Source organism: Pleurodeles waltl, chromosome 5 (assembly GCF_031143425.1).
Source record: "Pleurodeles waltl isolate 20211129_DDA chromosome 5, aPleWal1.hap1.20221129, whole genome shotgun sequence".
NCBI lineage: Eukaryota > Metazoa > Chordata > Amphibia > Caudata > Salamandridae > Pleurodeles > Pleurodeles waltl.
The window spans coordinates 59693647-59721532 of NC_090444.1; the positions used below are offsets into that span (position 1 = coordinate 59693647).

At 41.2% G+C, this 27886-nt stretch overlaps 1 protein-coding gene across 2 annotated transcripts in view; it reads right to left on the reverse strand.

The window, feature by feature from the left end:
* Positions 1-310: 310 nt before the first annotated feature.
* LOC138295335 (tyrosine-protein kinase-like) overlaps positions 311-27886 on the reverse strand; it is a 195513-nt gene continuing 167937 nt past the window's right edge. Inside the window, exons 8-10 of one of the 2 annotated variants that reach the window (XM_069233563.1) lie at positions 11167-11298; positions 6194-6406; positions 311-5528 (exon numbers count right to left, since the gene is read on the reverse strand). In XM_069233563.1, the coding sequence (XP_069089664.1) occupies positions 5329-5528; positions 6194-6406; positions 11167-11298 (545 nt within the window). In that variant the 3' untranslated portion in view covers positions 311-5328. The remainder of the gene's footprint in view (positions 5529-6193; positions 6407-11166; positions 11299-27886) is intronic. The other variant, XM_069233564.1, reaches the window with a different exon arrangement.

The following is a 27886-nucleotide window of genomic DNA, read 5'->3' on the forward strand; positions in this document are numbered from 1 at the left end:
GTACTAGTAAGTCAAATACACCACTTATGGAAGAATCAATTACAGATACAGTTTACACAGAGAGCACTTGCACTTCAGCACTGGTCAGCAGTGGTAAAGTGCCCAGAGTACCAAAACCAGCAAAAACAAAGTCCAGCACACAGTCAAAAACACAGAAAGCAGATGCAAAAAGACAGGGGAAACCACACCAAGGATGCAAGGTCTAACACTGACAGTTTTGTGAATCTGGTCCTTGAACTCAAACCCACCTGAGTCTGAGCCCAGCCCACTAGCAGAAGCCAGAAACCATACCAATAAACCCCCACAAACATTGACAATGCAGTAATTCACATTTTATTGTTTCAAAATGAGGTATTTGTGAAACTTGACATTATTGCACTGATGAAATAGCATGATTGAGTAGCAGAATCACTTACAATGATAAATTAAAAGTATGACCCAATCAGTGGGGTCCCCCGCTTGAAAGTGTACAAGGTATACAGTAATAGAGACTGTGATGCGTCCGTGTACCCCTGGTCCCAGAAGACAGACCATCACAAACCTCTTTGCATCATGTCCTCATTCTTAGATAAGGATACAGCATATAACAGCTGCTCAACAATGGCTTTATAAGTTGTGTGTTCACAGCAGTAGGCTTGCGGGGGTTCATGAAGTAACACACTTTAGTCCACAAGATTGCCCCAAAATGCACAGGTTTATCAGATGAGTGCCCTAAAATTTACTAAATCAATGCGCTTAGAACTGTCATGGCTCTTTTCTTTAGGAAGCTTGTGTATGGACAGCATGTCATTACTTATCTGCATTAAGAGCGGATAATTCTGAAATGTGTGTGCCAAGTGTCAGATCTCTTCTCTTGAAGAGTGCATGTATGAAGAGACCAAGAGACACTGGAGCAGAAGACACTGGGATGAGAAAGCACAGATACATGGAGAAACAGGCAGTAGGTGGAAACAGGACAGGGATACACATTCACTGAGATAAGTGGACGCACCCTTCGGAAGACACTGGGACGAGGAGACAGGTAGACAAAGACATGGAAACATTGGGAGATGAGTACATGGAGATAGTGGGACAGGGAGAAACAGAAACAGTGAAAGGAAACGAAGAACGAAGAACTATAATATGGACACAGGAACTAGGAAATAGTCCCACTCCCCAGAAACAAAGCCACTTTAAATGCGAGACACATACTTTAGGAAAGACAGTCATAGGAGTACAGGCACACAAACAAAGAATGAAGGTCACATCCCATTAATCGAGCCTGCAGGATTCCACTAAGGAAATGCAACCTATTATCTACAAGCAACCACACAAGACCATTGCAAGCAGAACAATGGCTGGGGTACATAATACAAATAGGAAGAACATGACAACATCACATTGAAACGTTTTATCTGCAGCATTTTTCATGAAGGCATCAAGACCTTGAGGTTATTGGTTGCTACATCAAAACTCATTGATAAATCTTTGCTACCATATTCCTTTGAACAGCTTCGAGGCACTGACAGTTATATATCGAATTATTCGCTACCCAGTCACACTTCTTCAATGCTGGGTGCCTTCTGTTACCACTGAAAAGCTATTTACTATTGACTAATATATTGAAAAGCCATTGATGCTTAGATACTGCAGCGTTCCTTGTTTTAGCAGTGGGAATGTCACTGATCTTCACTGGTCAGTATAATGTGTATGCAGTGATATCTCGTCAATTCAGTGCTCCTTCTCTTATGCTGACACTTGAGGGTCGTTGGTTCATACGCCAGATACCCACTGATGTTTCTGCAGTGCAGAGTCACTTGTCTTAGTGCAGAGCAAGGGACATTTATTGCTGGTGCATAGGACATCTACTAAGGCATCCTCACTTCATCCATACTTCTTGTAATCAATTCTAAGTTCACTTCAACATCCACTCTCTTATCATTGATCTTCACAGCATTGCACCTTCTTGTATCATTGATAACTTCACTGCAGTATTCCCTCTCTTAGCATTGATCCTCACTGCATTGCCCCTTCTCGTAACATTGATAACTTCACTGCAGTATCCCCTCTCTTAGCATTGATCCTCACTGCATTGCCCCTTCTTGTATCATTGATAAGTTCACTGCAGCATCCCCTCTCCTAGCATTGATCTTTACTGCATTCAGCCTTCTTGTATCATTGATAACTTCACTGCAGTATTCCCTCTCTTAGCATTGATCCTCACTGCATTGCCCCTTCTCGTAACATTGATATCTTCACTGCTGTATCCCCTCTCTTAGCATTGAACTTAACTGCATTCAGCCTTCTTGTATCATTGATAACTTCACTGCAGTATTCCCTCTCTTAGCATTGATCCTCACTGCATTGCCCCTTCTCGTAACATTGATACCTTCACTGCTGTATCCCCTCTCTTAGCATTGAACTTAACTGCATTCAGCCTTCTTGTATCATTGATAACTTCACTGCGTTATTCCCTCTCTTAGCATTGATCTTCACTGCATTGCCCCTTCTCGTAACATTGATAACTTCACTGCTGTATCCCCTCTCTTAGCATTGATCTTAACTGCATTCAGCCTTCTTGTATCATTGGTAACTTCACTGCTGTATCCCCTCTCTTAGCATTGATCTTAACTGCATTCAGCCTTCTTGTATCGTTGATAACTTCACTGCAGTATCCCCTCTCTTAGCATTGATCCTCACTGCATTGCCCCTTCTCGTAACATTGATACCTTCACTGCTGTATCCCCTCTCTTAGCATTGATCTTAACTGCATTCAGCCTTCTTGTATAATCAATACTGTCACTGCACTATCCTCTCTCTTAGCATTGATCCTCACTGCATTGCCCCTTGTATCATTGATAAGTTTACTGCAGCATCCCCTCTCTTAGCATTGATCTTTACTGCATTCAGCCTTGTTGTATCATGGATAACTTCACTGCAGTATTCCCTCTCTTAGCATTGATCCTCACTGCATTCCCCCTTCTTGTATCATTGATAGGTCAATTGCAGCATCCCTCTCTTAGCATTGATGTTCATAGCATTGGCCCTTCTCATAACATTGATAAGTTCATTGCAGCATCCCTCTCTTAGCATTGATCTTCAATGCATTCAGCCTTCTCGTAATCATTGATAACTTCACTGCAGTATCCCCACTCTTAACACTGATCTTCACTGCACTGCCCCTTATCATGTCATTGATAAATTCACCATACCAAACCATTATTAGCACTGATCTTAACATCATTGGCCCTTTGCCCCTTCTCGTAATCATTGATAAATTCCCTGCAGTATCCCTCTCTTAGCATTGATCTTCACTACATTACCCATTCTTATAATCATTAAGTTCACTGCAGCATCCATGTCTTAGCACTTAACATCACAGCAATGACCCTTTTCTTCTTGTCATCTTTGATAAATTCACTGCAGCATCCCTGGTGAGATGAGGATTATCAATGGTATATTGGATGCCCACTAAAAGGTAATCCCTGAAATGCTTCTTTTCTTAGAGCTGATCACTTAAGGATTATTGGTTGGGATACTGCTGAGATGTTCCATGGTAGTACATGAGAGCCAGTTAACAGCTGCTCAGAGTCAACATGGCATCCTTCCCTGACTACCAGGAGTATATTGAGGATTTGTTTTTAAATCAGATACTTACGGATGAGCCACAACACAGACTGCCTCATCAGGTAACCCATTTATTAATGTGGCAGCTTGTTAATTTGCTAAGGAGTCCCTTTTCTTGCCATTGGTACCCATGGATGACATGTTGCGATGGAAGCCACTGTCCTAAACTGGCAGGAAGAGGATGGATGTTTGAAATGGTATGCATTCTCTCTTGGCTTTACGTGCTGCCACCACGCAGGAAAGTACTACGCAGGTGAGTACCATGCAAGCTCTTTTTTGGTACTTTGCCATACACCGCTTTACCACAGAGGTATTTTTTTAATGTCATAAATATTATGGATTTAAAGGTTAAGGGATTGGTAAGGGTTGCTGGCTGTAAGGGTAAGAGAGGGCAGATGTAAAAGGAGGTAACACATTTTTAGGCTTCGGGGTAGTGGTAAATGGAGGTGCTGTTTTTTTAGGGTTCATGGGTGGGCAGTGGTAAAGAGAGGTAAGGAGTTATAGGGTTCAGATGTAGATACAGGTAAAAGGGGTTAGGGGTTTTCAGGCTTCATGGACAGAAGTAAAGGGTTTTAGGATTCAGGGATGAGAAGAGGTAAAGGGAGGTAAGGGGGTTAAAAAGGAAGAAGCAGGGAGTTGGGGGTTAACTCCCTAAAAACATATCAGACAATACCAATGCATTGTGGTGTTAAGGTGTGTGTGGTAAGGCCCTGCGTGGTATTGCAACGTGTTGTAAAGGTCAAAGCATTGTAATGCCCGAGGGGTAAAGGAACGATGATAAAATCTGATATTTGTTTGAAATGTCATCTCCTATTGATTGGATTTCATCTCTCATCATCGAGAGGACGCAAACTATTGATTCCTTCATCACATTCTCATAAGTCATCCTTCATTACTACCATCCTACGCTTAATATGGGTAAACAAGGAGGGTGGTTAGCTACGAGTAATCAATAAAGAGGTAGTCGAATATAATTAACCCATAAAAAAATGTAGAAAAAACTCTAAAAGAGAAGAGAAATTAGACACTATGGCCCATATTTATACTTTTTTAGCCCCGCATTTGCGTTGTTTTTTACGCAAAATCGGCGCCAACTTACAAAATACCACTGTATTTTTTAAGTTTGCGCTGCTTTTGCGTCAAAAAACGACGCAAATGCGACGCTAAAAAAGTATAAATACGGGCCTGTCTTCAGTGTGTTAATATCTTACTGACGTGCTTTGGTGGAATTATAACATAGAGATATTTTAAATCGAACATGCTTTTACATTCACAGGTAAATACAATGCTTTTAAAATATATTAATCCTACTATAAAGCAACCCATTTGTTTTTCATGTTACCTCTGCTCTCCTTTGTGATGAAATGATTGTTCAGAATTTCATATTTAAGCACAGGCTCTGGCCAGGTTTCATTCATCTTATACAAATTTGTTTACACAGTAAAAGTGCCAAATGAGTAATTTTAGAACTCGAATCCCAATGTTGTCATTATTTATCGATGTGCTATATCCTTCTAGAATGTCCTCTCCAGTTCTGGATAGGGATGGCTATCTCATTCCTTCATTGATGTGCTTTCTCAGTAGTGTACTCTTTGCAGAGTGTGTGGAAGAACAGGTGTTGCTGTAGTGTCTGGAGTGCTTGTGTCACAGTAGAGGCATTTTCCCTAGAATGCGCCATCTTAGGCAACGGGTGGCATCTAGAGGCTGGACGCTCTAGTGCCATCACTGCACCGTGTCCTCTACCAGCCCTTCATCAATAAGTTTGGTCAGGTTCTTCTCGAGATCTTTGAAAGAAGGCCTCTGAGTACGCTCTCGGGTCCAGCATAACTTCATGATGCCTGCCATACCTTCAGGGCAGTCTTGGGGTGTAGGCAAGGGGGATCCCTGCAGCAATCCCTTGATGTAGGCTTCATTGGTCCTATCTGTAGAACAAAAACAGGAAGGAAAGATGAGTAGTGAACTAGACATAAGGAGTGAGCAGTAGACGTTTTGTAAGGTCTGCTTTGAGATAGTAGATCTGAATGTGAACTTGTATATTATTAAACTTGCTGCCAATTTAAATGTATAAGCATGCATATACAAACAGAAAATATGTTGTTTTCTTATTTCTTTTCAAAATAAAAGTAGAACAAAAACTCATAATGGTGCCTTCTAGACATTCAGCAGTCTGTCTGCACTTTGAAGTGATAATCAACTCAAAGAAGTAAAATGTTTAATATGACTCATCCCCATCAAAGCACCGGAGAGAGGATTTTATTCATCCAATAAAGATGGGGTACTTGTTGTGAGATAATTGATATTATGGATCACTGGCAAATTAGCAGATAGGCTAACTAGTGGCAAAACCTGTTGGTGATTAAAGGCAACATAAAAGCTAATCAGAGCGGGGAGTATATTTTATGGCAAAGTAACCAAAGGGGAGATTAATGACACAGTGCTGGTTAGAGCCTACAGGGGATGGCTATGGGCAAAGGAACTAAAGGGCTTATCTGGGCACAAAACCGACAGAGTCGATTGTGACTGAAAAAAACCTAAAACATGTGGGGCAGACTAGTTGCGGAATAACTGAAGGGGGCATGATTATTACCTAAATCCCTAGTGTGGCGATGATTCCCAAGGCCGCAGCTGTCTGATGGCACACATGAGCAGAGGGCCTTTCCATAGTCATGGGAGCTGAGAATATACAACGCTTTCCAATGTGGCCAAACCATCTGTGCATCATTAGCTCTGCAGCATGAACCATTATATCTGAGTTTGTTGCGGTCCTGTCCTTTATCTTTGGAAGATGTCGTGGTGATTGCTGGAAGGGTATAAATAATAGTCCATAAAAATAGAAGATGAATTGTCACTATGAAAAACCACAATGTTACTTTATTTTTGGGGTGGGGGAGTCAGAGCTGGGCTGTAAATGCTGTGCTACAGAGGAAGACCAAATGTAATGTGTAGTACAGAGGATATTACTGCGTTCTGGTTTTATATCCTAGTTTTTGTAGGTCCTATTGTATATGTACTGTTTGTATGAAAAAAAGAGTAACTGGATAATACAGTCAAAAAAAATGCCCAACTACCATGATAAAATAGATATGCATCCTGTAAGCAGAATGACCAGCTTGTGTTTTAAAGGCCCTGCGTCTGGTATGTACCTCACTGTATCACGGACCCACAGCTGCTGCAATGGGCGCTCTACGGTACTGTGTAGCCCTGAACCCGGAACAGTGTCCGCTGACCACCTCCTGGCTGTCTGTTTCAGGACACAGAGACCTGTTGGGGACAGTGGTAAGAGACAAAGAACACAGAAACTTCCATCTCTGCATAATTGAATGGTAGTAGCCACAATCCAAAGAAATGGAGAACCTAGGGACTCAAGCAGAACTTCAGTCCACGCGTCCTCAAACCCCATCCAAACTGTGCACCTACCATGTGGGCCAGCACCACCTAAAACACCAGGAGATCTTTAGAGCTACTAACTCCACCCAAGCGGTGTGCTCTGTACCTCCAGAACTGTACTCCCTCCATCCTCCAACAGGAGCATGCAATCTAAAGATCAATGTAAATGTAGACTGTACCACCACAACGATCCACTACTTCACTCAGTGCTAATGTAATGTACACTACCACATCAAACAGACGCAGAGATGTGGAATCAACTGCCTTAAACCACAGTAACACAATAAAGTCATCACCACACCCACAACTGTAAACTACAGCTACAGGCAACAGCAGAAGTATACACTGCAAGAGATTAAGCACAATCAGAACTGTTCTCTGGTACATAAAGGAGCATCAGAGCCCTACACTCTTTTACCACAAACACCACTTAAACAATGTACCCCAGTAGTAGTTCAATGCCCAGCACAGCTATCGAGTCTTCATTTTGGAGCATGTTCCAGTTCCAAGGGGAAATGCGACTCTAGTTGTTGAAGCAGGAATTCTGTTTTTTGGGTTGGACCAAGATTCAATCAATCGTCAATTAATCAAACAGGACTTGTAAAGCGTGACTAATCAACCTCGAGGGTATCCAGACGGATATGATCAGTTCTCTTCAGTAACAGCACAGTTTATCTAAAAACAGTAGAACTGAAGACACTCAGAAGGATTCCCAATGGTTGTGAATAGTTCAAGTACCATCCTCCATTATTAAGATGGACCTGGCATCCATACCTCACCAGAACAGTACACGGTAGCATCCCCCATCTCAACCAGAAATGTACCCATAGACTTAACCAGCACCAAAAATGTATCACTGGCCACCACAGGCCAATGAAACATGTCACCATCTCAACCACAAGAAAAGTCAACTCTAGGAAGGAATTCACTGCAACCTTCTCTACTGCACACTACTGCACCTCAAACACCATGAGAACGCTAGGACCTTTCACACCAACCATTACTAGAATACTGGCCTCTACCACTTTGATTCACATCAAAACAGTATAGGTAGGCATGTGAGCCATCACCATAGCCACTGACTTTACCACTGCACACTGCAAACACCAGCAGAATGCCACAGCCCCTGTTAAAACTACCATTTAAAATCTTACCAGAACATTACTACAAGTGTACATCATAGCTTCCAACTCAACATAGAAGAATTGTAAACCCTAAGACCCACACTTCCCTCTTGTATGCTATTAGTCCTAACAAAATAGTCAGGCGCACACCTGCCTTGAGAGATCCTGAAAGAAAACTGCTGCATTATCTGAAGCCATCCATGTGTACTTCCACCAGAACCCTCTGCACACGTTGCTCCTGGCTCTCACTGTCCGCTCCAAAGTACTCCAGTCTGTACAATGTAGCCGTCAGAGAAACCAGACACAACATGAACCTGAATAAGTAACACTATGGGCCTCATTACGAGGCTGGTGGTCTTAAGACTGCTAGCCGCGGGACGGCGGTCGGACTGCCATAGACAGGGTGGTCTGCCCGCCCCATTATGACCCTGGCTGAGCCGCCACGGTCATACCGTCGAAACCGCCACGCTGCAGCCATTCTGCAGCCTGGCAGTCCCGGCGGTTGTAATCCACCAGGGCAGTGCTGCAAGCAGCGCTGCCCTGGGGATTACGAGCCCTCATCCGGCAGCCTTTCCATGGCGGTAAACACCGCCATGGAAAGGATGGCGGAATGGGGTGTCGGGGGGACCTGGGGCCCCTGCGCTGCCCATGCACTTGGCATGGGCATTGCAGGGGCCCCCATGCACAGCCCCATTGTGCATTTCACAGCACAAATTACGGGCAGTGAAATGCGCTACGGGTGCTGTTGCACCCGACACACCTCAACGTTGCCGCCGGCTCGATTATGAGCCGGCTTCAATGTTGTGGTGAGTTTTCCACTGGGCCAGCAGGCGGAAATGCTGTTTTCGTCCACTGGCCCACAGAAAACTCCTAAAAGGGTGGCAATCATACCGCCGTGCTGGCGGTATGATAGCGTTCGCGGCTTCGGCGGACTTTGAAAAATGCTGCTGAAGTCATAATGAGGGCCTATGTCTGTAGGGGAGATGTCTCGCTTGTAGCCCACCAGGCCAAAATGTCCCCATAAGACTGTTCTCTTTAGGACACATATGTTCAGGGTATAACATGGCATTCCCCTTAATACCAAAGGATTTAGCATTTTGCATGAGGCATGCTGGTATCTCTTTATCCCATGTGATTTAAGGTATTCATCGTAAGGCGCCAGAGTCACTTCGGGGATTCAGATTAGTAAAGCCAGACAAAATATCTTGCCTAGATATGTTAACTTGAGAGACATATTTCAAACATCTTTCCTGAGCTGTTAGTACTTATCCAGTTACATAAGAAGAATAAGGTTTAGATTAAAGAGAGCAGATACAATTATTTCTTCTGAGAACCAAAGGTCAGGAAAACTTTGGAGGTAAAAGGAAATCTCTGACTCGTGGTTGCCTAGGACAGCAGTCGACAAATACCTTCGACCAGTAGCCTGCCAGAAACTGAAAAGGATAATAAATAGAAACAGGACTAACGCAACTCCAACTTTGTAACCACCTTATGAAACTAAGCATCAACCGGCCTTCCTAATCCCACACTGGTACTTCCCCCTAACAACCCTCACTGAGGGCCAGATGTACGACCGTTTTTACGTGTGCAATTGGAGATTCAGCCTGTTTGCAACTGCTAAAATGGCCTCTTAATGTGCAACCACTATTCTGTGAGTCGGTAACCTATTACAGACTCACAAAATAGGGTTTGCGAGTTTCTATTAGAAAGGGGCATGCCAAGGGCGTCCCTTCCTAATAGCGAGTTGCAGGGGGATGTACGATTGTTTTGCGACCAGGATGCGGTCGCAAAACAATCGCAGTTTATCGCCTACTTCAAGTAGGTGGTGAGCCAGTTGCAGACGGGAAAGGGTCCCCAGGTGAATGGTAGCGAAAATGTTTTTTAAGAGCAGGGAGTGGTCCCACGGACCACTGTTTACCCTTAAAAAATAAAACAGAAACGTTCCATTTTTCTTTTTGAAACACATTTAAAAAAAAGGTTGCTTTATTTAAAAGCAAACACAGACATGGGGCCAGATGCACAAAGCATTTTACCCGGTTGCAAACGACCCACCAGGCTGTTTGCGACCAGTAAAATGCATTTTGGCATGTACCAAAGGCAAAAAGCGACTCACATTTTGCTTTTGCGATTTGGTATTAGGAAGGAGCGTGTTTAGGGCGTCCCTTCCTAATATCGATTCGCACACTGGTATGTATGAATGTTTTACAACCGGAATGCAGTTTCAAAACATTCATACTTTACCGACTCCGTAGAGAAGGCGGTAACCCATTCGCAAATATGAAGGGGTAACCAAAGGACCTCCTTCTCTTTGTGAATGTGGGTAAAAACATTTCTAAAGTACTCTTAAAAAATTAAAAGATAACTTCTAGGAAAACAGGCTGCATTACAAAAAAAAGTTTGCTTTTTAAAAAAAGCGAACACAGACATGGTGGTCTGCTGATCCCATCAGCCACCATCCATGTGCTTATGGTCATTCCCAATGGGTCGCAAATTGTGACCTGTCTCATTAATATTGATGAGGACGGTCAACTGTGACCCTGTTGGGAATCACTAAATGTGTCTGTGACACATTAGTATATTTCCTTTTGTGACTTGCAGTTTGCAAATCACTAACATTCACAAATTGCGAGTCGCAATCTCTGATGGTCGTACATTTGGCCCTGAGTTGTTTAAATACATTGCACCTTTTACACAACCTACACATTCCCCATTCTAGCTCTAAAAGAGTTTTAAACACCTCTATGTCCCCTTTTTTCTTTTGCAAAATTCCCTTGGGATAGTATCCTTAGAAATCAGTTTTAAATGTGGTACCTCTACCAACCAATGTTGTGAAAGAATAGCCCTCAAAAGTCTTCCCTCTTTGAAAAAACACTATTGTCTTTGAGAAATTAACACACACTATATCAGCAATTTAGTAGGTTCCAAAAGCTTAAAGAATGTTTCAATGTAGACATATAAATCATGCGTAGCGTTTCATTTTATTGAGTGTGATTCGATAGTGAATGGTGCAGCTTGTGTCATGATACCATTTGTAGAACAGGGGGCTTACCTGGGAAAGGTATCTCCCCGTAGGTCATGATTTCCACCAACAGGACGCCGAAGGACCACACATCAGATTTGCTTGAGTATCTCTGGCTCTCAAAGACTTCTGGTGCCATCCATTTAATGGGCAGTTTCATCTCTGTTCAGAGAGAGAGAGAGACCTGTCAGTGGGAAGCTTGAAAGGATTACAGAGCAGAATTTGCACTATTTTGCGCAAGTAATTATGAAAACAGCAGAAGTAAATCCAGGGCAACAATAATAGGAGAATGGAGGTTGTGATATCCAGATTGATGTACAGACATGGAAATTCCTTCACCTGAACATAGGAGAATGGAGGTTGTGATATTCAAATGTGAAATTGAGACATGGAAATTCCTTTGCCTGAACACAGAATGTTCAGTACCTCAGATGTATGTCTGAACATGGGATGTTCAAACACCCCATGGTTTTTTAATAAAGGTATTTGGAGAACAATGAGCTGACTATGGCGGGCACGACACGTCTGGTGGCTCCTTTGAAATAAACCTACCTCATACTTCAAATCTTTATGTTGTGTCTTGCCTTCGATCACCACAGCTTCATTGGTGACGAGCGGGAGTAAGACGCTACCAGGATTATATGTCAGCACTATGAAGGAAGCCATTGTTCAAACCGGAAACCGCAAGTTTGTTTGTTCCCTTGTCCACTTTTCGTGACTCACATTTTCAGCGGGTTGGGGCTAATAATTTGTGGTTGGAAAAACTCTTGTTTTCTATTCTAGGCCACAGATTTGAGGTCTGTCATTTGCTGAAACGCATTTGAGTTTCAGGCCAGTCGTTGGAAGGATATATGCTCCATTGACCATTGAAAGAGAAGCAAATGTTTTGAAACAAGCTCTATTTCCCATGCACGGCGGCCATCGTGGGTGATTGCGAGGTTCCTTATTCACTGTTATTGGATTCAAGCTTAGGATATTAACGCAAACTTGCAAGATTTACTGTTCTCAGTGCTGATCGTTTACTTCTTCGGTGATTGGCACACAGTACAGACAGAGTTAACCTCATTAATACAAGTTTAACAGATATAAAGAACGGTATGATTTTCATAAGCAGCTATACAATGCAAGGCCAGGCAAGTCTTCACTTAATTGACGCTTTGCAGCCATTTTATGATTACTGTTTTCAATCATGCATGCATAGTCATTTTCTGGCTACGTTCATTGCGCATGTCAGGCGGCCATTTTGTGAAATTGGGAAGTTTCCCAAAGTAAGCTCTAACGCATTAAGGAACACACACATCGCACGTGCAACGTATCGGTCATCTTAAAATAAGAAATTTACCCATTCTTCATATTTTACAAAATAAATCATCTTGCACTGTTTTTCAGACCAGAAAAAGGAGAGCCATTACAGCGTTAATTAGCCTGCACAGTACTTTGGTGAAAGGCACACCAAAATCAAACAATTCCATCAGTAATTACCCTGCATTGTACCTCGGTGACAGGCACACCAAAAAAAAACTACAGCATTACTCAGCCTGAACTGTACCTCAGTAACAGGGACACAAAAATATAACAATTGTATCAGTAATTAGCCTACACAGTACCTCAGTGACAGGCAACAGTGATACAATAATTTTGGAAATAGTGTATATCAGCTTTTGTATATGTTTCATCAGCAGTGATTAACTCACTTTCTATGGTTGTATTATTCTGTATCATTTATCAGTAATTATGTTTACTCTGTTCCACTTTAAAAAAAGTTATTGATCCAACATGCAGTCTGTAAATCCACCTTCACCTTTTCTTGATAGCCCAGGTGAACCACAGTGACTTGGAGAAACTGGTTTGATGCTTTCCAGACTTATTTAGGTGCAATAGGAGCAGCAAGGCTCCAAGCAAAAAGAACAAAAATATTCATTACTTCACTCTCCTGGTTTTGAGGGTTGTGCAATATTCAAATATCTTCCAGAAATTGAATTCACAGAGGAAGAGCAAGGAGCTGAATTTATTGAAGCTGTTAAAAATTTAGAAAAAAGATCTGTATTTAACCAAGCATAGTTGTGCTGCATCATAGATTTTTAATGAGAAAACAACCCACTGACAAAAGTGTAGATACTTACATCAGCACTTAGAAAGTTGGTTGCAGATTATAATTTTGAAAATTGTATTGATCAGCTTTTCAGGAATCAGTTTATTTGTTATTGTTAGACCTTGCATCCCTGGCGTGGTTTCCCCTGTCTTTTTTCTTTATATTTGACTCTGTGCTGGACTTCATTTTCACTGGTTTTTGGTACTCTGGGTACTTTACCACTGCTGACCAGTGCTAAAGTGCAAGTGCTCCCTATATAAATTGTGATTATGATTGGCTGTCCCTGATTGGCATACTTTATTTACTAGTAAGTTCCTAGTAAAGTGTACAAGAGGTGCCTAGGCCCTGTAAATCAAATGCTACTAGAGGGCTTGCAGCACTGATTGTGCCACCCACATGAGTACCCCTGTAAACATGGCTCAGACCTGCCACTGCAGTGTCTGTGTGTGCAGTCGTGCACTGCTAATACGACCTGGAAAGTGTACCCACTTGCCAGGCCCAAACCTTCACTTTTACTACATGTAAATCACCCCTAAGGTAGGCCCTAGGTAGCCCCATGGCCAGGGTGGAGTGTATTTTAAAGGTGGGACATATACTGGTGTTTTTTGCATGTCCTGATAGTGAAATACTGCCAAATTTGTTTTTCACTATTCAGCTATCTCTCCCATAGGTGAACATGGGAACTGCCTTTAAATATCCTTTAAGTGTAGTTTCCCATTGGGAGCAGATAGAGATATGGAGTTTGGAGTCTCTGAACTCACAATTTAAAAACACATTTTTTGGCAGAGTTGGATTTTAGATTGTCTGTTTGAAAATGCTACTTATAGGAAGTGGGCAGAAATGAATATAAGTAGTGGACCCAAAACCCCAGATTTTTAAAACACTTCTGGATCAAGAGGAACCTCTGACAAGGAAAAGAGATAAAAAGCTGGAGGAGGAGTACTGCCCCTTTGCTGTGTGTGCTTTGCTGGGTTGGCCTGCACTTGCTGCTTCTGCCTTAAAGAGGACAAAGACTGGACACCAAAGACTTCATCTGCCAGGAACTGAGCTCTCTTGCTGAGTCCCCTTGACTTGCCAATTGGTGCCCCTTCCAGTCCCTGGGCCCCTGGAAAGAGAAGCTGGCAGAACCAGACTGGAAATCCACGAACCGGAGGCGAGCAGCAAAAATTTATTTTTCACGCATATTAGGTACTTTGTGCTAAAAAAACGCATCCATTGATTTCTGTGGATTAAGACTCTTTTTACTTTAAAAATCCATATCTTTGCTTGTGTATGTTGGATTTTTGTTGTTTTGGGCTTGTTTGATTTAGATAAATAAACAAAATGTTAGACAAATTGTGGCTGTGTAAAAACGGTGCGCACATCCAAGTTTACTATTGTCCTTGATATCAAAAGTTCATGGTAATGTGTCCAAATATGACAGAGTAGAGTGCTCCAGTGGTGATACACCCAGCCACAGGGTGTAGTACGCTGTTGACCAACAAAGGTCACAGTCCATGTAGGAAAAGAAGCAAACCACGGCACATCACAGAGTCAAGATTAAAGTACTTTATTGCTTGGTGACAAATCGGCGCTGAAGTCCTCTGGTGTCATGGGAAACACCAGATACGTGGTGTGTAAGCACAGTAATTTCTTCAAGTTTGCATAACAACAGCCGACACGTGTTTCGTCATCCTTGACTTTTTCAAGGCTGTAAGCATATACAAGTAGGATGTATCACAAGATTTGAAGATGAGTCACACAAATGGTGTTCATACTGTGAAAAGCATCGTTGAAGTGAGAAAACTGTGATGAGAGGCCCGATATCACAAGTCACAAAACGAAATTTACCATCATCTATCTTTGTGTAAAGAGAACGCTGTGATGGGTGACAGAAAGAAAAGAAATGTGCAACTACCAAAAAGCGTGAAAGAAAATAGCATTAAAAGCTAGAAACCTGCAAAAACCCATGCATACGAAAAAAATGTGGTTTATGGTGTACTGCTTCTAATAGTTAACACCATAAAAGAAAACCTGGAGTAGAGAGGAGAAAAGTACGTCAAAAGAATAGAACGTGTAAACAGAGAGAAAATAATATAAAGGCGTACCTTATTCAATATAAACTATAGAGTTGAACTTGATAGAACTCCAAAATTTTCAAGAATAGTACATCAAAGTGTACCAATGATAGCATACGAATGAAATAGACCCTGGTAAGTCTGTAGGAATAAAAATAAAAGAAAAGAAAAGGGGGGTGCGGATAAAAGGGAAAAATCAATAATGGCCGAAAGGTGATGTAAACCAAATTATTTGTGGGCAGCAAGAATCAAGGTACAAGTAGTATTAAAAAGTACCCCGGGAACAAATGTCTTGCTATGTAATTACGAAGTTATGTAAAATACACCGAGAAAAATCTTAAATAGAAAATGTGTATGTTTGGGAGAAATAAACTGAGGACTTAATACGTAGAACCTAATGTATATAATCATTATATATGTACACCAATTAGAAAAGCTGAACCAGCGCTTGAAATAATTGAGTAGACTAGGAATTATAACTTATGGAGAGCACTCAATCGTCCGGTCCAAGCGGAAATAGAAAAGTGAGGAGAGGTCGCCTTTCAAGAGTTGCATCAAAATACGCCGAGTATAACCCCACAGTAAAACATTAGTGGGCGCCCGGCCGTCTTTAAAGACAAATATTAATAAAATGCGCGCAAGCTACGGGCGCTGGGGAAATGTCCGGTAACCGAATAACACAATAGAACTGAGGGGCGGGGGTGGCGGGGGGCTCGCCCCCGTCCGAGGGTTGTATGGGGCCATGGCTATGCAGGTGCTCTTACCTGTGTGGCGTATGGTCTGTAGTAAAACAAATGAAGGTAGCGTCGTCCTGAGACGATCGCCATCTTGGAAGGGCCATTTATTGTAATAGGTCGAAATGGAAAACAGACTAAAGGAGCCAGTAATCGGGAAGGACCCACCATATATAAATGGAGTTGAGAGTGAGAGAAATAGACCCATAATGGTGCATATAAAAGAAATAAGACAAACGATACAGTGAAGAAATATAGCATAATGAAATCAGATGTATTGTGTCCATCACCAAGTACTAGGTATGCACACAGAAAGTAGCGGTTGGTAAAATTCGAATGTTTTATGAAGGATTATCATTAGAATACGTGAACTACTAGAAACAGCGGCATTTTTAACAAAATCTATACATGACTGATAAATGATAATGCAAATTTAGACTCAGTCCTAAAGAATTCTTGGTGCAAACCACAGAATCGTATTATATACAAAAGTAGCAAAGATAGTTATTATCACAAAGGGCGCAGAATTAGCATTGCATCATATAATAACCAAAAGTATCAAACATGATTTTACAGTCAGTTCCACAGTAACGATAAACAAGAAAAAGGCAGTGTGGAATACACAGGAAGAATCACACACAATGAGCAACAAGTCTATACTAAAAAATGTGTAACAGTACGTTGCACAAAAAACATTAGTCAGTCATGTTAGAACATATATAGTGCAACAAAAAGTATATAGGGTGGTATGTCTCCCTTTCTTCAGAAAGACAGATCCCTTGTAAGGAGTCAAAGATGGATAGATAAAAAACAAGAGTGACACTTTAGCCATAGGAGTCGTATGTCAGGAGGTGTTTCTACAAGAAGACATGAAGGTCTTTATCCGAATTAAGCCCCTCCTCCACAGAACGCAGTTTAATTATCCATCTGCTCTCTAGTTGCCTTAAAAAGAGAGTCTTGTTGCCACCTCTTGGACATTTACCCAGGGTAGCAATGCCATGTGTATGTATATCTAATTTCTCAAGGAAAGGGTGTGCTGAGTTGTAATGTACAGCAAATGGATAATCTCTGTTTTTGTTTTTTATTGCCCGTATATGCTCTTGCAGTCTTTCTTTGAAAGGTCTTATTGTGCTGCCAATGTAGATCTTTTTGCATGTGCAAATAATACAGTAGACTATGAACTTAGTGTTACAGTTCATGAACTGTTTGATGCTATGTGTTATTTGTGTGTTGTGGCAGAAATTAGTGGTTTTATCCAAAGCATATTCACAAACATTACAATGGCCACATTTGTAAAAACCAGGTGGTAATATAGGTAACCAGCTGGTGTTGGTGACCGTTGGTAAGTAGCTGTGACACAATTTGTCCCTCAAAGTGCGACCTCGACGGTGGATCATGTCTGGTCTGTTTTTTAAAACTTTCTTGAGACTTTCCTCAGTCAGTAGAATGTGCCAATTTTTCTTAAGAATCTTAAATACTTCCGGACTGGCACACGTGTAAGTAGTTACAACTGCTGGTGTCTTTTTTTTTTGCGGTGTGTCTGTTGCCGTGATTTTTTACGGAAAAGTGATGTCCTGTCAACCTTTGTGATCCTTTCCCGTGTGCTACTCAATAACTTACTAGAGTAGCCTCTATTTAGGAAGCGATGTTCCAATAGGTCTAGTTGTCTAAAAAATTCAGAGTCTTCCTGGCAGTTACGTCTGACCCTTATTGCTTCCCCAAACGGAATAGCTTTAATTTGGGAGTGAGGGTGGGCACTGCTAGCATGGAGGATGGAGTTTGAGGCAGTGGCCTTTCTGAACAGCCTGGAACAAATATGGTTCCCGTCCGAATATAATGTCACGTCCAAAAAATCAACACTCATAGAACTGATGTTACTAGTGAAATGTATGTTATAGGAATTGTCATTTAGGTACTGGATGAGCCGATCTAGGGACATGCGATCCCCTGACCAAAAAAGGAGGACATCATCAATATATCGACCCCAGTACAGGATATGCTGCGTGAGAGCCGGTGGACACCTGGTCCATAAGTGATGATGTTCAAAATGTCCCATGTAAAGATTGGCAAAAGAGGGCGAAAATTTGGCCCCCATAGCCACCCCCTGTTGTTGTCTGTACCAGGACCCTTCATGTAAAAAAATGTTGTTGTCCATAACTAGATTGATAAGATCCATCAACATGTTAGAGTGTTCCAAAAACATGGCATCTCTTTTGTCGAGAAAAAATCGAATGGCTGCCAAACCCTCTTTTTTTGGTATGCAAGTGTACAGAGAAGTGACGTCTAAGGTGGCCAAAAAATGACCATCCGTCCAATCATAATCTGCAGTGAGACTGAGGAGGTGTGTTGTGTCTTTAATAAATGACGGAAGATTGCATACAAAGGGTTGTAGGAAGAGATCGATATACTCCGACAGCTTCTCGGTGGGTGAATTGATGCCAGAAATAATAGGTCTACCAGGAGGAAAGGGTGCTGATTTATGTACTTTGGGAAGAATGTAAATACATGGAGACATGGGCGTTGGATTAAAAAGATATTTGCATTCGGAATTGGTTAGGAGGCCTCTGTCCATCCAGAAACTAAGTGTGGTCTCTATGGTTTTAGTGATTTTGTCAATAGGGTTAATAGGAAGTTTACAGTAGGCTTTCTGATCTTTGAGTTGTCTGTCTATTTCTCCAATGTAGTCACTACGGTTCATGATGACAATATTACCACCCTTATCTGCCTCCTTAACTACTATGTCTTTGGTATCATCCAGAGAGCGCAGAGCCATGTGCTCCTGTGGGCTCAGATTGCGTGACCAGGATTTCCGACCCAATGTATATTGATTCTCCAATTTATAGAGATCATCAGTGACCAGTTTATGGAACACATCAATAGCATTGTCTGATGAGAAAACAGGTGTAAATCTAGATCGTGGTCTAAGACCACTAATACATGTAGTGGAACTGTTTAGACCTAGGTCATTAGCGATGTCATTGCAGGTGGGTGTAGGTCCACTGTCATCAGTATTTTCTAAGGAAAGTAGGGTCTGTATGTCCCTTATGTCATTGATAGAAAAATCTCCAGTAGTAGGGTTGACCGTATGTCTTACGTCAGTTAAATGTTTGTGATCAAAGTATTTCATAAGTTTACACTTTCGTGTGAATTTAAAAAGATCTATGTGCATGGTTGTGAAGTCTGGGAAGGCAATTGGAACAAAACCCAAACCTTTTTTGAGGACACTCAACTGTTGTTCATCTAAGGTGGTGTCTGATAAGTTCATTACACATAAATCGTCGTCGTGAGTTGTGCAGTTGTCTAGTTCTTTATGTTGCGTGTCGCTGATCTTGTGGTGACCCCGGTCTTGTTGTTTATTTGTTCCGCCCTTTTTTCTCTTTCCCCTTCTGGTTCTCTTGAATAGGTGTTTTGCGTATTTCTGTTGTGCCTCTGTCCTCTGCGGAACCTTTCCATTTCTAATAAAAAAGTCGACTTATTAAGGGAGAGGCTACCATGTTCCTGTCGAGAACTACTCGCCTCCTCGCTGGTAATGCTAGAACAACTTGATAGTTCAGTGTCACTAGATGTAATACTAGAGACAGGTTGTGCTGGCGGTAATGATGCCCTGTTAATCCGATTGTCATTGTTACAGTTGTCAAATTTATGGGCAAAGGTAAAAACCCTGCCAGTAGCATAGTCGTTGGCATCTCGTCTTAATTTACGCATTTTTTTTATCTTTAATGTATGTCTGATGTTGCTGGAGTACATTATTCAGGATATCATAATTTTTGGTTATGCCCTCCTTGAGGTTTGTGCCCTGAATCTCTTTCTCTAGTAGTTCAATTTCCACGAGTAAGCGGTCCCTCTTTTCCCTGGCATCCCTGATGAGTATGTCCATAATGCCAAAAGAAGAGCTAATGAGTAGTTGTTCCCATTCTTGTAGTAGCAGGGGGTTAAGATCCCCGAAGGATGGGAAAAGAACTACTCGCAGCCCCCTTGGTATTTGTTTGATTTGTATATAGCGTTCAAGGATGGTGAAATGTACTATTCTTGAAAATTTTGGAGTTCTATCAAGTTCAACTCTATAGTTTATATTGAATAAGGTACGCCTTTATATTATTTTCTCTCTGTTTACACGTTCTATTCTTTTGACGTACTTTTCTCCTCTCTACTCCAGGTTTTCTTTTATGGTGTTAACTATTAGAAGCAGTACACCATAAACCACATTTTTTTCGTATGCATGGGTTTTTGCAGGTTTCTAGCTTTTAATGCTATTTTCTTTCACGCTTTTTGGTAGTTGCACATTTCTTTTCTTTCTGTCACCCATCACAGCGTTCTCTTTACACAAAGATAGATGATGGTAAATTTCGTTTTGTGACTTGTGATATCGGGCCTCTCATCACAGTTTTCTCACTTCAACGATGCATTTCACAGTATGAACACCATTTGTGTGACTCATCTTCAAATCTTGTGATACATCCTACTTGTATATGCTTACAGCCTTGAAAAAGTCAAGGATGACGAAACACGTGTCGGCTGTTGTTATGCAAACTTGAAGAAATTACTGTGCTTACACACCACGTATCTGGTGTTTCCCATGACACCAGAGGACTTCAGCGCCGATTTGTCACTAAGCAATAAAGTACTTTCATCTTGACTCTGTGATGTGCCGTGGTTTGCTTCTTTTCCTGATTTAGATAAATATTGACTATTTTCTAAACTTGTGTGGAGTCCTTTTGTGGTGTTTTCACTGTGTTACTGTGTGTGTTTGTGCAAATACTTTACACATAGCCTCTGAGATAAGCCTGACTGCTTGTGCCAAGCTACCCAAGGGGTGAGCAGGAATTCTCTGAGCTGTGTATCTCCCTTACCCTGACTAGAGTGAAGGTCCCTACTTTGACAGGGTTTAAACTGACTGCCAACTAGAGGCCTCATTTCTAACAGTCATTGTACGAACAAGGCTATCCAACAGAAACTTCTTTCCCTCAGCAATCCAACTCTGGATGAGAATTTGCTAATTGCGAAAAGCATAGAAGCGTCCCAGTTATCTATCAGAGAACTGGATGAAAAGAAAAATGAAGTGGTGGGAAATATTTGCATGAAAAGTAAAGTGCCAACGAAAGAGTTTACAACAAATAAGTACTATTAAAAAAACTGAAGTGCTAAGGGGTTCTTTAAACAGACAAATATATGTTTTAGGTTTTGAAATATTCCACTTTCAGGTCTGGTAAACAATTTCCTGTTACAAATATGTGTAGGAAATGTAGCAAAGTAGGCCATTTTGGGAAGGTTTGCCAGAATCAAAACAATATGTCTTTCAGCGAACAGTGTTGTAGCTAATCTAGGTATCAGTGAGTATAATAACCAGTTAGGTACATAACAGGAAGATCTACAAGACATGGTGTTGGTACTGGGGGGTGATGTATGCACTGGTGAGCCATGCTGGTCTTTCCATGTTGTGGTTTTATCGCACAAGCCCTCATTCCATGACTCAAGTTTTCCCTTCTGAGTTATTGTGAGGGAGGAAAGCAGCCACCAAAGTTTGTCCCAACTGGATGAGCACATGGGTAAGGTTTTGTGTGCAACTAGATGAACAAGATACTAAGATCAAGAAAAATGTTGCCTATGCTAAGAGCAAACAAAATAATTTGTTTGATGAACGCAACAGGGTAAAAAAGATAAAAGTGGAGGTGGGAGATTTAGTTAGCATCAAAAGGGGTGTGCATATCAAAAAAGGTTATGAAAAGTTCAGTGACCTGGTTGTTGTGGATAAACTGTGTGGAAAATCAATCAGAGTCAATTGTTCAAAATGGTGGAAGAGTTGTCAAATGTTGGGTTATGCATGACCAAGAGGAAACGTTTGATCCCAATGAAAGTGATAATAAATCCAGTGGGTCAGATAAGCTAAGAACTTCCATGAGAAGGTCTGTTCCTGAAGCAGGTCTTAGGCCCATGGTCCGCAGAAGCAACCACTCTAGATGTCTTCCTCTTAAGTACATATTTTAAGATACATTTTAAATGCTTAGTTTTTATTTAGGCTACTGAAATTTATGCTTCATGTAATATCTTTAATGTTTCTCATATTGTCATTATTTGCATGTTTGCGAGAAAATCTGAGCAAACGCTCTGATATAGTTCCTTACATTTTTTTAACATTTTTTCATTTGTTTCCTTATGTCATATATTTTACCTAGTGGTACAACATGTCAGCTAAATTATGTACAAAGTTTATAATGCAAAGTTTGTGAATTATTTTTCCTTAGTATGTATTATGTTCTTTTTGTTATTGATTGGAGGGGAAAGAGTATTGTGATATTCAGACATGGAAATTCCTTTGCCTGAACAAAAAGGGCCAGATTTACAAGGCCCTAGCACCTCCCTGAGCCACTTTAGCGTCATTTTTTTTACGCCAATGTGACTCAACAAGGCAAAAATCGCAGCGCCATATTTACAAAGTGGTGCAATGCATGCATATGCCTGCATCAGGCATTATGTATGCATGGGGGGCTTTCTGGCATTAGGAGGCCCACACAAATAGTGCAATGAAATCTACAAGATTTAATTGCGCCTTTTTTGGTGTCATTTTTAATACCTGCTCAAAGCAGGAATTAAAAGGACGCACCCATTGAAATCAATGGACCTCCTTGCACTTTGCTGCGCTAGCGTCAAAATGTTTGTGCAACAAAAGCGCCACAATAGCATAAAAAATGTTGACGCTTTTGGCCTAACGTGCACCACGGTGCGCCGTATTGTAAATACCGCGCATCCATTGTGTCGTTAGGTGGCAGTGGTGGCGCAAGAAATCCGTGCCAGAATGTTCAGTACATAGGATGTAAGTCTGACCATAGAATGTTCAGACAAAGCAATGCTGGTTTTCTAATAAAGGCTGTTCGAGGACGATGAGCTGACTACGGCAGACCCAAAGTGTCTGATGGCTCCTTTGAAATAAACGTACCTCATACTTCAAATCTGGATGTTGTGTCTTGCCTTCGATCGCCACAGAGGTTCGATCGATGGAGGGTACTTTTAGAAGGAGGGGTCTTCCAAGTTGCCAAAGACCATTTAATAACCAGTTAGCCACTTGTGCCAGAAGACATCAGGGTGAAAAGACATCCCTGGGGACCTGCATTGTAATCCCTTAATGTATTGTGGTTTAAGATATCACAATGGAGACTGGATATAAATGGGAGTTAGTCATCAGTGTTGGTGTCACTGTATCGGTTGCCCAAACTGCTTCTTTTGTCCAGAAGCACATATCCCACTTACTAACCCCTAAAGAAATAGCTTGATTATTTGTAAAATTATACCTTTGGGTACACTGATTTGTAAACACATTTCTTACTTTTCTGCAAGAGCTAATAGCTACCTGTAGTTCCCTGTCTAGCCTATGAAAAACAGAGCAGCGTCTCTATGTCACAATCCATGTGAAGGATCCATACCACAGAATCAAGATGCCTAAGTTTTGCTCATGTTGAAAAGAGTTCAGCAATTAAGGCACAACTTTGGGTAACATCTCCCAATGTCAGCTTACTTCTAACAGATATTTCACTGGCTTTGTAAAAAAGTGTTGATAAGAGCTAGCTAGGGAAAGACAAATTTATCAAAATCTTTAGCTCACTGTAATCTTCTGTACCTGAAGTCTGGACTTGTCCCATTCCAACTAGTTCTGTATTAATATTAACTCAATCATGACCTTCAAATTGTCTTTCTTTAACAATAATCAATTTGGTTTAATATAAATACAGGGGCATATTTATACTCTGTTTGCGCCGAATTTGCGTCGTTTTTTTCGACGCAAATTCGACGCAAAACTAACTCCATATTTATACTTTGGCGTTAGACGCGTCTAGCGCCAAAGTTCATGGAGTTAGCGTCATTTTTTTGCGTGAACACCTTCCTTGCGTTAATAAGATGCAAGGTAGGCGTTCCCGTCTTAAAAAATGACTCCGATGCATATGCGTCGGATTTATACTCCCGGGCAAAAATGACGCCCGGGAGTGGGCGGGTCTAAAAAACCCGCATTAGCGCCGGATTTTAGCGCCTGGGTCAGGGCAGGCGTTAAGGGACCTGTGGGCTCAGAATGAGCCCAGAGGTGCCCTCCACTGCCCCCAGGGACACCCCCTGCCACCCTTGCCCACCCAAGGAGGACACCCAAGGATGGAGGGACCCACCCCAGGGACATTAAGGTAAGTCCAGGTAAGTATTTGTTTTTATTTATTTTTGTGGAATAGGGGGGCCTGATTTGTGCCCCCCTACATGCCACTATGCCCAATGACCATGCCCAGGGGACAGAAGTCCCCTGAGCATGGCCATTGGGCAAGGGGGCATGACTCCTGTCTTTGCTAAGACAGGAGTCATTTCAATGGGGGATGGGCGTCGTAAAAAAATGGCGCAAATCGGGTTGTGGCGATTTTTTTTGCCTCAGCCTGACTTGCACCATTTGTGGACGCCCATACGCCATTTTCCCCCTACGCCGGCGCTGCCTGGTGTACGTCGTTTTTTTTAACGCACACCAGACAGCGCCGGCGGCTAACGCCGGCTAACGTCATTCAATAAATACGGCGCCCGCATGGCGCTTCAGAATGACGTTAGCAGGCGCTAATTTTTTTGACGCAAAACTGCGTTGGCGCAGTTTTGCGTCAAAAAGTATAAATATGGGCCACAATGCCTTTCTTTGTTTTAAGTAAACGTATAGCCCAGCCAGAAACGTATACTTTCAAGAACTGACGTGTACAGACGTTGGATGATGGATTCCTCAAGGTGTTGTGCACGACTCTACTTCTGCTTCTTAGCATTATATCATCTTTTACTCCTTGTCCCATAACAACTATAATGATATTAACCCAAATTTAGGTTCAGATTCTTTCCTGTTGCATGTGTTTGGTACCTGCTTACAGATAGCAAGAAGGTTAGAGAAATGCCTTCCGTATTGTGGGATATATCTCTTGTGGAAAAATAACTCCAGCGCACCAATTGTTGCACTTGGCATTCTATCCAAGTACCTTTGGGCATCTCAAATTTAACAATGATTGATTGAGTTTGTCCAAAGATATGAGCACATTTTGGAACAACACCCCATTAGGAATCTGGGTAGTTGTACACAGCAAATATTCCAATGCTAACTGATTCCAAACTATTCGTGGAAAATCAATGGGCTGTACAGGAGGCCTTTCTCATAGGAACTGTGAAAAACATGTGCAATTGTCTTTGAGAGAATGATTTTAAATGTAATCAAATATATCTGTGAAAATATTTACACAAGCGTTAAACTTGTTTAAATTCCATTAAGCCTTATTCAAAACCACCATAGCTTCCTATGCAATTTTTGTGCTATTTTTTAAAACATAACTCTTAGAATTATTTAGGTAGCAACAGTAATTGAAATGATATAAACATCACATGGCCTAGCAAGGTTGCATGACAGTAGTAGTGAAAAACGTTATTATCACATTGTATTACTGAAAATCATACCTAGGGTCGGCTATACTAACTTTTTGTGCCGGGTTTATGTCACAAAAGTGATGCAAACCAGCATAAAAAATTATTTGGGATTAACTTTCCAGCACAAAACTGTATTTGCACTGAAAAGGAGCCCTAAAGTAATGCAAAGTAGAACTGCTTTGATTTGCTTTGTGTCAGAGGAGTATAAGTGACTTCCCATGCAACCACCCATGGTTTTTCCTGCAAAGGCCTATCTACTAACATTTGTAGATAGGGTTTTGAGGCTTTCTATAAAAAGGAGAAATGTTTCAATTTCTCCAAACCTTTAAGAATGTGCATGTATGCTACACTGTACAGCACGCATCCAAAGTGAGGAAAAGTTTTAAAGTTTGTCTAGATATTATATTTTGTACTGGAAGGGTACCATTCCAGTACTAAACATCTGCTAGGCATAATGCAGACACCTTTGCACTTTTTGTGCAAAGCTGTGCATGTTAACAAAAAAGAGGGCAGGAGTTCCATATCTCACTTTTGGAGGGGGCCTCACCTGTCAGTTCAGGAAGGATGATTGCTCCTATGCAGGTCTCTGTCCATGTGGCACAGTGGACAAAACACAATGGGTTGGATTACTACACTGAGGTATCATGTGAAGAATTCTACATGTGTAAATTTACTCTTACACTTCGGAGTAATTATACTACTTTAGGCTATTCACCAATTACAAGCGTAAAGTTACTCAAAAGTGTAGACTTACATGTCCCCATGTCCTGAATTCAGGGGGTGGAACCTAATTTACAAGCGTAAAGTTGCAACTTGTAACTTTTCATATGTAGGGGGAGATCTCATCCACAAGGGCACAGATCTCTCTTTGGTAAAATACAAGGAAAAGTTTAAAAGTTTATTAAAGTTTTTTAAAAAAATTGAAAAAATATTTTTTTGAAATATTGATGCACATTATTTTTATATATTCATTTTAAACATAGAACAATATAAAAATCACTATTTATTTAATTTTAAATTGAAAAATTAATTATTTTTACTATACTCAATTAAAATAACTTTTGTTCCGAACTAATTTTTTATCGTGCATTAAAAATGATCAAAAGTGATGTACAGAATTAATTGAAAATAATTTAATAATTAAAAAATAATAGTACGTTTATTTTAAATTTAAAAACGTTATTAAAGTAATTTAAAACAAAAAAAACAATGTTTTATTCATAGGTCATTTTTTAAACATTAAATCAATTTTATTTATACTTATGAATAATTTAAATAAATTAATTTAATATAAGAATATTTCTTATGGGGTTTTATTTAAGTCCCTGCCTCCATTTTTTCTATGTAAGTGTGTGGCTGTACCTGTGTGTGGCCAAGTGTGATACTGGACTCATTCTCCCTCTGAGCTGGAATACATTTAAAACTGTTTTGGGACTTTATTGGCTGCAGTAAATATAGAAATGCAGTTTGTGAATAGCAGTGGGCTTTCTCTATTGTGAGTGGGTGCATGTTCCTTCCTAAACACCACACTAACCCTCCCTTAACCCTCCGCTTACTCATCCCTCTGCCTTCCTCTTCAGTAGAAAGGATTCCCCATTTTTCAGCCACTCCCGGCTGTCACTCCTACATTTACTACTAAACACATACTTGTGTGTATGAAGACAGTCGGGGTAAAGATATCCACACATAATGGACAGGTGAGGCGGAGCTGTCCGTACGTAGGCATGTGAGTAGCATTGTGTAGCATATGAATAGTTCCAGGGCCCAGTATGTTTAACCTGAAAAGATTCCTCCAGTTGGTGGATTGCCTGGGGGGATAGAAAACAGTGGGACAGCACAGAGAAGGAAGGTGACACTCCATGCTTCTGTTTACTCACAGATACCCTGCAATAGAGCACTCTGTTCTATTCTCTCAGGGACAACCATGTGTCTTGTGCATGTGCTTCAGTTTACCAATGTCCTTAAGATACAGCCAGTTGTCTGTCGGCTGGACATAATATTATTCCTGAAAACAATCAAACCCGACTACCAGGTCCACAGTTCCTCATGTCTCTGTCACTGAGCTCAGTCGATGGCTAGTTACGTATCCAAACATGACAGCCTGAAAGGGTAGAGGACAAAGGGCTTTATCACAGCAGTCTCTTGGTACCCTAGAGGTTTACTGCACCCTGGGTGATGGGAAGGTGCACTGGAGAAATCATTAAAGGCTTCAGATCATAATAGGCTTAAATCATGAAATGGTTGGGGTTCACAATATTCCTTTTTCACAGAGGTCATTGAGTTCCAGTAGATCGGTGAAACCACTTTTCACGGCTGACAAATTCTTCTGCCAACTCTTAAGATGGTGTGCAAAGCTTATGGAGCAAAGAAAATGGGGGCACTTGGGAAGCCCTATGTGTTTGCAGCCACCAAGACAAGGGAAACCTTGGGCAAAAATCCGATTGCAC